The following is a 12,595-nucleotide window of genomic DNA, read 5'->3' on the forward strand; positions in this document are numbered from 1 at the left end:
TGGTCCCTCTAAAACTTTTCCAGAGGCTCCTGGGGCATATGGCGTCCTCACGGCGGTCGCGCCGCTGGGGTTGATGCATATGAGACCACTCCAGCACTGGCTCCAGACTTCGAGTCCCGAGACAAGCATGGCACCGTGGCACGCATTGGGTAAGGATCACCCCTGCCTGCCTCAAAACACTCCGACCCTGGACAGACCTCTGCTTTTTACAGGCAGGAGTGCCCCTGCAGCAGGTGTCCCGATGCGTCCTGGTCACAACCGGCGCCTCCTGGTCGGGTGGGGTGCCGTGTGCAGCGGAGCGCGCAGCAGCGGGCCATTGGAAAGGGGCCCCGCTGCGTTGGCACATCAATTGCCTGGAGTTGCTGACCGTCCTTCTTGCTCTCAGGAAGTTCCTCCCATTAGTTCGGGACAAACATGTCCTCGTGAGATCGGACAGCACCACGGTGGTGGCGTACATAAATCGTCAAGGCGGCGTACGCTCCCGCCACATGTCACAACTCGCCCGCCGTCTCCTCCTATGGAGCCAGCAGGCGACTCACATCCCCGACAAGCTCAACGTCGTAGCGGACGCACTATCACGACAACGCCTGCCCGGCGGGGAGTGGAGGCTTCACCTCCAGTCGGTCCAGCTGATTTGGGAACGGTTTGGCAAGGCCCAGGTAGACCTGTTCGCCACCCAGGAAACCTCCCACTGCCCGCTCTGGTACGCCCTAACAGAGGCTCCCCTCGGGACAGATGCGCTGGCACACAGCTGGCCCTCGGGGCTGCGCAAGTACGCATTTCCCCCAGTGAGCCTTCTTGCACGGTGCTGTGCAAGGTCAGGGAGGACGAGGAGCAAGTCACGTTGGTGGCCCCTACTGGCCCACTTGGACTTGGTTCTCGGAACTCAGGCTCCTCGCGACAGCTCCTCCCTGGCGAATTCCCTGGAAAGGACCTCCTCTCTCAGGGGCGGGGCACGCTCTGGCACCCGTGCCCAGACATCTGGAACCTCCACGTCTGGTCCCTGGGCGGGGCGCGGAAGAGCTAGCCGGCTTATCGGCGACCGTTGTGAATACCATCAACCAAGCCAGAGCCCCTCTACCAGGAACCTTTACGCCCTAAAGTGGCGCTTGTTCGCATATTGGTGTTCTTCCGAGCCGAAGACCACAGAGATGCTGCGATTAGGTCAGTGCTTCTGTTCCTACAGGAGAGGCTGGACAGGAGGCTGTCCCGTCCACCCTCAAGGTGTATGTTGCTGCTATCGCCGCCCACCACGATCCTGTAGGCGGCAAGTCTTTGGGTAAGCACGACCTGATCCTCAGGTTCCTGAGAGGCACCGGAGGTTGAATCCCTCCCGGCCAGGCCTAGTTCCCTCCTGGGATCTCTCGGTAGTCTTGGCAGGACTCCAGAGACCTCCCTTCGAGCCGCTCGAATCAGTTGGACTCAGGGCCCTCTCTCTTAAGGCGGCCCTGCTGATCGGCTTCGCCTCCATTAAGAGGGTCGGGGACCTGCAGGCGTTCTCTGTCAGCGACACTTGCCTGGAGTTCGGTCCGGCAGCTACGTCTGTGATCCTAAGACCGCTGACCGGGCTATGTGCCCAAGGTTCCTACCACACCATTCGAGATCAAGTAGTGAACCTGCAAGCTGCCCGGGAGGAGGCAGACCCAGCCCTTTCGTTGCTGTGTCCAGTGCGCACCCTGCGCATTTACCTGGACCGCACACAGAGCACCAGACGCTCTGAGCAGCTCTTTGTCTGCTTTGGGGGACGGCAGAAAGGGAATGCCGTCTCCAAACAGAGGCTCGCCCACTGGGTTGTCGACACCATCACACTGGCTTATCACACCCAGGCCATGCCCCTACCCTTGCGGGTCCGAGCTCACTCAACAAGGGGTGTTGCGTCCTCGTGGGCACTGGCCAAGGGCACCTCCCTAGCAGACATCTGTAGAGCCGCGGGTTGGGCAACACCCAACACCTTCGCGAGGTTTTACAACCTCCGCGTTGAGTCGGTTGCGACTCGTGTTTTCTCAGGTCGAGCCCGTAAAACTTCGGTAACACGTGAGACCGACCGGCGGGTGGATCAGCTTGCGCCAGCGCCCTTTCCTGGCGTCAAGGTAAAGTAGTGCGCCTTCTTCCCAGAGCGCCCCACTCCGAGTCGGGACCCTGGTCGATTCCTCCCCAGCCCTCGGGTCCGCGGTTCAGCGGAGGAACTCGCCGACCCAAGCCACTGCGGTTACCCTGGTGGCCACCCCGTACTGGTATAGGGGCTCCACAGGTAAAATAAGAAGGCCTCCTGTTCGGACTCCCCTGTGTGTAATTCCACGGTTCTGTCCCCTACTGGCGGACCCCGTGTCTCCCTTAGGCAGTTACAGCTGCCCGGTCGCCGTGCTGTAGCAACTCCCCTTTCGAGGCTGGATCTACCACCGCACCTTACTTTCCACCACGAGCCCTAAGGCGGCCGTGTGGCGTGTCTACCACTTTTCCTCCCCAAGAAAAAAGGGCAGGTGTGGTCTCCGCGGGGTCTGGGTAAGACCCCTTCCATATATGCGTGTAAGGGCCCGGCCGTGATTGCTCTATGCGAGAAACATAGAGAGAAAGAGGCCCAGCCAGGCTGGCCCGTTCCCATGTTGGCAAACATCGCCTTGTTCCCCTCCCAGGGTAACTAGAAGGACTCCGATGTTCTTATGGGGCATTGGGGAAGAGTGCGTGCAGCCAGGTACAGGCGATGCGTGGCACTGGATGAAATCCCTGCCCGCCTCTGTATCGGCGGTCCACGTACAAGGTTCAGCGCATGGCAAGATTGGAATGGGTCCCCTAGTGTCGCTTCTCCGACACAACGTGGAGAGAGCGACAGAAGGGGAACGTTTGGTTACGTATGTAACCTCCATTCCCGAGGGAGGAGCGACACGTTGTGTCTTTCCTCCGCCATGTCGCTGAACCGAGCCACTGTTGTGGCCGGACCATTTCGGCTCCTCAGAAAAATCCTGAATGAACTCCCGTATTTGCCCCGCTTAAATACCCGTATGTCCGGGGGCGGGGTATGCAAATACTGACTGCCAACTCCCATTGGCCCTTTTCAATAAGATCAGAGGTGAATATCGGTGCTCAAGAGAGACCCCTAGTGTCGCTTCTCCGACACAACATGTTGTTCCCTCCCTCGGGGAACGGAGGTTACATACGTAACCAAACGTTTTAAAGGAATAGTTCACCCAAAAAATTACATTCTTTTACCATTAACCTCATGCCAACCCAGATGTAGACTTTTTTGTTCTGCAGAACACAAATGAAGAATATCTCAGCTCTGTTGGTCCATACAATGGTGGCCAAAAGGTCCAAATATCACATAAAGGCATCATCCATCAATCCATATATAACTCCTTTTACACTGTACATGTTGCCATTGCAGTCTCTAAGCACGATCATGATTTCAAGCTCGATTACACCTCCTTGTGCTTGACACATGTGCAGAGTGCTAGATGGCATTATAGGAAGTGTAATTGGGGGCCTTTCTGAGGAAATATTGATATGTAATGAATTGTTATTGCGCATGGAACATTTAAATCGATTGACGGCCCAAATATTTTGGGGCAGACCAGCCTCTCGTTTGTCATTAAAGGAGGAAGCAGTAACCGGATTTACACTCAACAAGACTTTCATTTCAACTTAAAACACTGAACTGGAACATAATAATGACAACACACACACACACAAAGCACTGTGTGTTTCTCTCTCTCCAGCTTTCCCGACTCTTACCTCTCTCCCGATAATTGGGCCGCTCAGCACCAATCATGCACACTCACAGCCCGGCCTCGCCCTCCTTCTCATCTCATATTTATATGTACAGAATATATATATATATATATATATATGCAAGTTTGTGATTTATCCATACAGGTTGGTTCTAATTTTAACCTAAACTTCGAATCCATTTCCCAGTGAGACCCAGTGATTGCCTTTATAACAGTTTCGAACAGAGCGAGTAAGAAAATTCTCATTGCATAAAGACCAGAATGTTTTCACGACATTTAATTTGAGACCGTACGCTCCACCAAGCCTCTCGCTGGCAAATCAAGATATTATAACAGATGCTCACTGCAGTGTGCCACTTGATGAATAAAACCACATGCCTCTGATTGCCACAGTAAAGATAATCACCATTATGAGCGTTTGTTCGCGGGTTTCGTTTGTTTGCTTGTCAGTGTTTGCTTATCAAGTGTGCAAGTGACTGGAGTGTTATAACTGAGCATGTGGGCGCACATGTGGTCGTGAAAACACATTTTCTTCCACAGTATGAGCACCTTCTGCTTTGAGCAAAAGCCACTGAACCTCAGAAAAGGTTGAAACTGCTGCGATTTGAAACCTTGTTAGAAATTTATGAAGTGCTAAAATGTTTGGTACCGAGGGAAGCGCTGCCAGCTGTCACTAGTGAGCCATTTACTGCCAAACAGTGATTGAACTGGTGCATGGATAGGGGCTGTGGCACTGAACACTGATTAGACAATATTTAGCAAGAGGCCATACAGCATCATGACCTTTTCTTTAGTTGTGATTGGTTAAATGAAACAAATGATGTGATGACAAAAGATAATGTTGACCTTTACTGCTTTTTATACAGTATACATTTGCACACATGTTGTGCATTCACTATAGGCTTATCAGTTTTTTTCTGCCCCACATCCTTTTGTTGTTTCAAATCAGTGTAACACAAAAGGACATTTTTGGAGAAGTGTCTTTGTGCGAGCGACTCTTTTTTTATGTTGCCATATTTTATCAAAAATATAACATTTCTCTTGAGTCACCTGTACTGAAATCATTTGCGATTTGAGTCTCCCATGAGTTTCTGCATATGAAAAGTGTTCCAAATTGGACTTTTATAAGGCTCCAGTTCAGTTAGTACGCTGCCATTGAAGACAGCTGCTTATGTAGGCAGTAGAGAGCAAGGCAGGTGTTGAAACAGACACTTGTTAGCTCATTTAGCCTAAAGCTTTGACATTTTACCTCAAAGACCTTTTGACATCATAAGATTATGTATCACATAGTTTATTCACACCAACAGAATGTAAACTTATTACACAGTAAATTGATTTGGAGTAAACAATATATTGGTCACACTCACTCACTCACTCACTCAGATCTTCTTCTGTCTTTTGCAGTTTTCAGTGAAGATCTACGTTCCAGCTTATATTTTGTCAATGCATCTCTGCAAGAGGTAGTGTTCTCCAGCACCACAGGGGCACTGGTGCCCTGTCCCGCCGCGGCCGTGCCCCCCGCCACGCTGCGCTGGTACCTCGCCTCCGGGGAAGAGATCTATGATGTCCCAGGCATCCGCCATGTGCACCCCAATGGCACGCTGCAGATCTATGGGTTCCTGCCATCCAGCTTTAGTAACCTAATCAATGACAATACCTACTACTGCACAGCGGAAAACACAGCAGGAAAGATCAGGAGTCAAGATCTCCACATTAAGGCTGGTCAGTCAGATCAACAGTGTGCATATTTAACCAAGGAATTGTTTTATCAAAACAGGAATAGTTCAGAAAATTCCTAAATTCTCCTTTTGTGCTCCATGGAATAATGAAAGTGAATATTAGTTTGGAATGAGGAAAAGAAAAACAGCAATTAATGATGATAAAAAACAATGTAAATAAAGTGCAAAAGTGGAAACATAAGAGAGAAATTCAAGATCTGTAAAATCTGTAATGTTGAGTGCTGCCTACAGTTCAGCATTGCATCTGAAGAGTGTTCATAGCACTGTGATGCTGTGACAGCTCTATGATAGACAGATGAAAAACACTGAAATATTAATGAATCTTTGCTCTGGTCAGTCATGTGTGAAAAATACTTTTTGTTTCCCAGGTCAATGTGCATTATAAACACATTTTAGTCACCTAAAAAAACAAACAAACAACAACAACAACAACAAAAAAAGTAACCCCCAACATCTTGTTACATAATAATTACACAAATATAGGTCTTTTATAACACCGTGAGATTTTATTTTATTAAAATATTATTAGAATTTTTTATTTATTTACTCAATTGTTTTTATTAACATTTTACATTTTTACTCTTGCCGCAGGGAATCACAGCAGTGCTGATGTAGGGCCATATAGCACGATTGCGAGTGTGATATTGCTTATATAAAACAGTTCAATGAACAAATAAATAATTTTTTTTTTGGAAAAACTGAGTACGATAATAAAAACGCATTTGTGCACGGAACTGCTTTATTACGCTATGGATCTAAATCTGCCGTTGCTGGTTCAAACCAAATGATGTGTCCAAGCCTTCATTAGTAATTTAAAAAGTCACTTCAGAAATAGTATCACGGCTTGTGCTGTTTCTAACAAGTTATTGGATAAACAAGGATTTGTGTGTGTGTGTGTGTGTGTGTGTGTGTGTGTGTGTGTGTGTGTGTGTATGAGTGAGAGAGAGATAGAGAGAGAGAGATGGAGCATGTGTGATCACCTGTTGCCACTCTCAAGCAGAGATGCTGTCAGCTTTCTGAAGGTCAACTTTCTCAGTGGAAAAATAGCATCCAAGCGGAGGTATTCCTCTCTATTTCGAAGTAGCTGGAGCACAAGAGTCGATCACTATAGAAACCATAATATCCTCCGCCATTTTAAACAGCACCCATTGTGTAATTAATCAGCCTGTTGTGTCTCTCAGCTGTGATGAGCCGTAATGCTAAAGTTATTCATTTAAAGCTATTTCCTAGCTTTAGTAGTATAGTAGTAATACAAGTGATCACAAAGAGCTGTTTTATGTAAACACTAGCTGAGGCGGATTCACTTCACGTCACCAAACTGGCTCATAATAAACACAAAAAAATTATCTTTTGCCACCACCTGCTGGCTAACATATGTAATATGTAAAAAATCAGACTGAAAAAATTGTCTAGCAACAATCTATAATTATTTTTTATTTTAAACTTGCATAGTGAAAAAGTGCAGCATGCAGTGAGTTTAAAAAACAGACTACTAAGCAAATGTTTCAACCTATAGCTTTCTTCAGTGCTCTGTACACTGCAAGTTTTCACTAAGCAAGGAACACAATTTTTTTTTTTTTACTTGACATTTCTTATTGGCATTCAGTGTGCGGACAGAAAATTTTAGGATTTTTAACAAACCTAAAATCAATTTCACAAATATTGGCCTTTTGTAATACAGTGAATTTTAATTTTATGAAAATATTATTTGAAATGTATCTTTTTATTTATGTATTTATTTATTCATTCATTTATTTATTTGTTTATTTTTATTATTATTTTTTTTTTTACCAGAGTTAGAGTACCTTTTAAAATGGAAAAAGAATTAGATTATAGAAATTGAAATAGGTATAATAATCATACCTATTATGTTTATTTAATTAATTTATTTATATCTCTTTATATCTATTTTATATAATTGTTTTAACAAACTGAGTTGAGTAAACATTTGAACAAAAATTGTAATAGCTTTTAGATTTGAATATATGTTATAAATTAAAGATAAAGATAGAAATATTATTATTATTTTTAATATACAACAATAATGGGCTGCCTTGGAGACCGCACTTTTGATTAATAGGATTGTGTATTTGAAAGAACAATGTAAAAACCTTTCTAACATTACTTCGTCTGTACTGCAGTATTCCGGGAGCCGTACACAGTTCGTGTGGCTGATCAGAGAGTCATGCGAGGGAATACAGCCGTCTTCAAGTGCATTATCCCGGCCTCAGTCGAGGAGTACGTCACTGTTGTATCATGGGAGAAAGACACAGTATCACTTGTCTCAGGTAGGGCTCAATCTGCACTTTAAGAGCATTACTCATGCTTTTGGGAAAACTGTTGCACAACAGCACAATAATTCTTGACAAATATGATTTATCATTATCACAATGTCTTCATCTGGATCTGTTTTGATTGGTATATAATGCATAGAAATGAGAAAGGTTTTTTTTATTATTTAACAGGATTACGTTTTTTTTATTATAAAAGACTGCCGTATTTGTATGTGATACCAGTGGCGGGCTGTGCATTTAAAGTCTAGGCCTTCAGTGTGATTCATGCCATTAAGAAAACACAGTTTCACAATGAATAAGACACTCTATGCCTTTGGGCATCATACATTATTTCGCAGCTAACTAGTAATACCAAGTGATATTTTAAAAACACAAGAACATAACCATGGCAACATTGCGGTCGAGGCTTTCTTTTCTCGTTCTGCACACCGATGTCCGCAATGCTTTCCCGGGCCACCGTGAGCACGAGGCCGGACTGGAAACCTCCGTCCCCCCCTCACGGCTACTCGATCAGTTCCTCAGGTCAGGGCGCCGCTCATAGATGCCCCTCGGTTCCGTTCTTCCCGGAAGTGCATGACAAGCTGAAGCGTTCGTGGAGGGCACCTTTTACTGCCCGGAACCGACCCCTCTGCTCGTCCACTCTCACTACCCTGAATGGCGGGGTGGCCCACGTGGACAGAGCGGTTGCGATCCACTTGTGTCCCGAGAATGCCGCCACCTGGCCGGACCGCCCGGTAATCCCCTCCAGAGCCTGTAGACTGACGTCATCACTGACCTCGAAAGTCTACAGCGCCACCGGACAGGCCGCCTCCGCCCTGTATGCCATGGCTCTCCTGCAAGTTCACCAAGCCAAGGCACTCAAAGATCTGCACCTGGGTAGTTCCGACACCGACGTGCTGCAGGAACTGCGCTCTGCTACCAGACCTCACTCTCAGAGCCACAAAGGTCACAGCGCAGACACTCGGGTGGGTGATGTCCATCCTCGTGGTCCAGGAACATCACCTCTGGCTGAACATGGTCGAGATGTGTGACGTTGACAAGGCACGCTTTCTCAACGCCCCCATCTCGGCCTCTTCGGCGACACCGTCGCCGGTGAAGATTCCTTCGCCAGATTCTACAATCTCAGGGTTGAGTCGGTTTTATTGAGTCGGTTATTTGGTTGACAGGTTGTTCAGACAATCCAACAACTAGTCGATTTGAAAATATGTAGTTTTGCACATCCTGAACTGACCCCAAAACTTGCATAAATGCCCTTTTTTTTCAAGCTACAAATTTGTGCTCCAGTCTTCCAATGTTGGCAAACAGTGGGTCTCATAAAAGGATAGTTCATCCAAAAAGGAAAATTCTGTCATTTGTTTGACTCTCTGTCTTCAAAGGAACACCAAAGGATTTGTTAGGGAACATGTCAACCCATCACCATTCTCTTCTATTGCATATATATACACATTTTCCTTTTTTTTCAACTAATGTAAGTGATTGGTGACTGAGGCTGTCAACATCTCCTTTGTGTTCCACAAATAATTTTTTTAATTTAAATATGAGTGTGAGTAAATGATGACAAAATGTTCCTTTTACTCTTTAACATGAGAATGTTTGAATTGAATTAGTTGAGTGCTTCACTTTACGACCTGTGTTTGTATCATCTCTCTGATTGACTGGCACACTCAGGCTGTATTTGCTTCGAATGGGAATGGTTCGAGTGCGGTTTTTGGATTTAGATGTGCAGAAAAGCTTCAACTACTACTTCAAAAACTGCAAAGTCGGCAACATCTTGTTCCAATGGCTTTAACGAGCTTTGAAAAATCCATTCTCTCACCAATCAATGTACATCACCAGTTATGACCGGCTGATAACATTTCCATGGTAACAGTCATGGCATGGTTGGTTGGTGAAATATGGAGTACTATGCATGATATTCGTCATACCTGTTCTACTGTGTGCTCTTTTATGAGTGGTTCTGCAATTACATGGTCAGTTTTATTTATTTATAAAGATGAATAACTGCTTCATCTGATGGTCGTGGCACATGCCAGTATCAAAGTGTGTGCCAAGTGTCAGAAGCATTAGACCAATCCAACGCACATCCCTCACTAAATATTTAAAAAGATGGACCATAGATGAATGGCTGAAAGCTCTCTGGCCTGTCAAGCTGAAGAATTGTTTACTCTTGCAGAGAAATGGACTTTGTGAATATACAGTGAGATTTTGATGCTGGTATGTGTCTCTATTTTCTTTCGTTTTGGAATGAAGAATGTTTGGCTTGTATTTTTTTTATACTAGTATGGTAAATATGAAGAACATAGGTTTAGGAAAATATTATGTAGCTTGCTCGTATGTTAGTTGTGGCAATTTTGGTCCATTTAAACATGTATTTTACACTACACAACAGTTAGTTCTAGATCTAAAAACAGTCTACGATGCGTCTTGCATTTACTTGATGTGACATGCATGTGTTAGTCTACATGAAATTAAAATTCACTGTATTTACTTTCTTAACATACATTCCTTATCTTATTGTGCATGAATAATCAATGTATGTTCAATGCAAGTGTAATGAATTGCTCTGAAACAACTTTCCTTTTTTGCTGACACACTGAAAAAAAGTGGTATCCTGCAATTGTTACCTCAAAGATCTTTTTCTAATTGAGTTAACATAAATATGACTTTTGCTGGTGTAACTTCATTTGTCAGGTAAATTATTCAGATATGCTCATAGTGGCCACAATGGTCAAACTTCAGAATTGAAAATTGGCTTTCATACAAAAATATAGTGTCACATGACAGAATTTATCCCAATTGTTAGCCTGTGTTAATCATGACGACAGTATACATCCTTGAAAGCTAATTTCTTGTATGTGATTATGGATTGTTTTTTTTACCGGCATATAGATCCGATGCTGCAAACATGACACTTCCAGGAGTGCAAACACAAATATCTCGTATCATGCACATCGGTAAGTGCACGGAGAACAAATGAATGGCCACTGTTTTTGATTAATTTAATCCATCAAATATGCTGGACATGATGCAGTTGTGATGGCAATTATTCAAAATAGCCTATTGAATACCAGGAATGTATCATATGTAAACCTTGATATTATACCACATCAATTATTCTTTAATAGCTGTGCACACAGCATATGCTCATCGATTGATGGTCCTTATACTAAGACCGAATGTTTCCCCCACTACTTGGTTCAGGTTGCCAGCTTGAACAGGCCTATTAGGATTCGCTTTTGGGTCGGAACCGGTGGCAACCTGCGATAGGCGCAACATCAGGACCAATATTACAGTCCTATCAGAAGGGCAACAGCTCCCTTTTGACTCCAATTCCTCGTCTTCTGATTGCATTTATTTGTGAAAATAAAATGACAGTAAGCTGTCTAATTTCAATGAATTTTCTCAATACTCTCCCCATTTTACCAAAACTTGGGAGGAAAAAGATTTGGGACATCTGGGAGGCGAATTAGCGATATACACACATTTCTGTTTGGAAACGGCTTAAGGGGAGAATTATTTTGCGATAAACCAAAACTTATGTGACAAAATGTTTTTTTAAGCATTTTCACTTTGTCGATAACAAAATAGCACGAAAAGTGGATGGAAACTAGATTATTGTCATTAAACCTGGAAAGTCACTGAATTAAAAACATAAATTTTGGTAGGAGTTATGGACCCTATTGTGTTTTTAAGCAATGTTAAGATGAAAAACCCTTTGTAATCCTTTTTCTGTTATACATTGTCAATCATTAATGACACACTAAGTACTGTACACCAGAACAGAGAAATTGTACTTCTTGCACGGAGAGTTCGATCTCTTTTTCTCGTCTACTTAGCATAAATCAGTGTTCACAAGCTATTCCGGCCCTATAATTCCACCTAACACTGGCGATTGTCCCGCAAATCACAGAGAAGATGAAATGCATGATTACAGAGTGGGACTTGTCTTAATTAATGAACTGTGATTGAAAATATAATTACAATATGAATCACCTCTCAAAATAAAGACGGCTCCCTAGTCATTTGAAGCGAGGGCCTGTTTTAAATGTGAATGAACGGGGCCTAATGATACTTTAACTTACCATTAACCTGTCATGCATTTTAAAACAGACCTTTCTGTGTGCACTTTCAAATTCATGGCCACGTATCCATCCCCTCCCGGCTTTTGATAAACAATTGACAGCTCTAATAAAGAGATGAAAGGCAATGCAGGTGAAAGGGGCACGGGTGTGCACGTTTGTGAGTGTATCTGCCTCTTTGAGTGTCTGTGGCACAGTGTAGGTCCTAATAAACCTTCCAGGCTGTTTTTGTGTGTATTTCAGTGGCCTGGCTACTGAATATTAATGGCGAAAAGGGAGAAGGCCATTTTTCTTTTGTTACCTGGTCTTTTATCCATCAAATCACCCATTTGATCTAGTTTTAGTGACTGAAGAGATGCAATGAAGCACTGGGATGCAACAAATAGTTAAAGTAGACATTATAATGCTGTATACTGTACTACATATAAAACACTCCAGATATGTTTTTAGTACTGTTACTAATGCAGACAATCACATCCCAGGACTCATACTGAAATGTATTTATGTACATTTGATTTGTGTGATGTATGTGTGATTTGTTAATAATAATAATAATAATAATAATAATTCCTTACATTTATATAGCGCTTCTCTAGGCACTCAAAGCGCTTTACATAGTATAGGGGGAATCTCCTCAACCACCACCACTGTGCAGCATCCACCTGGATGATGCGACGGCAGCCATAGTGCACCAGAACGCCCACCACACACCAGCTATTGGTGGAGATGAGAGAGTAGAGTGATGTAGCCAATTCAGG

At 44.0% G+C, this 12,595-nt stretch overlaps 1 protein-coding gene across 1 annotated transcript in view; it reads left to right on the forward strand.

Annotated features, from left to right (window-relative positions):
• Positions 1 to 12,595, forward strand: part of dscamb (Down syndrome cell adhesion molecule b) — a 241,943-nt gene that overhangs the window by 35,542 nt on the left and 193,806 nt on the right. The window contains exons 2-3 of the mRNA XM_052110114.1: positions 5,130 to 5,447; positions 7,606 to 7,752. Of these exons, the coding sequence (XP_051966074.1) occupies positions 5,130 to 5,447; positions 7,606 to 7,752 (465 nt within the window). The remainder of the gene's footprint in view (positions 1 to 5,129; positions 5,448 to 7,605; positions 7,753 to 12,595) is intronic.

Source organism: Xyrauchen texanus, chromosome 38, assembly GCF_025860055.1.
Source record: "Xyrauchen texanus isolate HMW12.3.18 chromosome 38, RBS_HiC_50CHRs, whole genome shotgun sequence".
In the NCBI taxonomy this organism is placed as follows: domain Eukaryota; kingdom Metazoa; phylum Chordata; class Actinopteri; order Cypriniformes; family Catostomidae; genus Xyrauchen; species Xyrauchen texanus.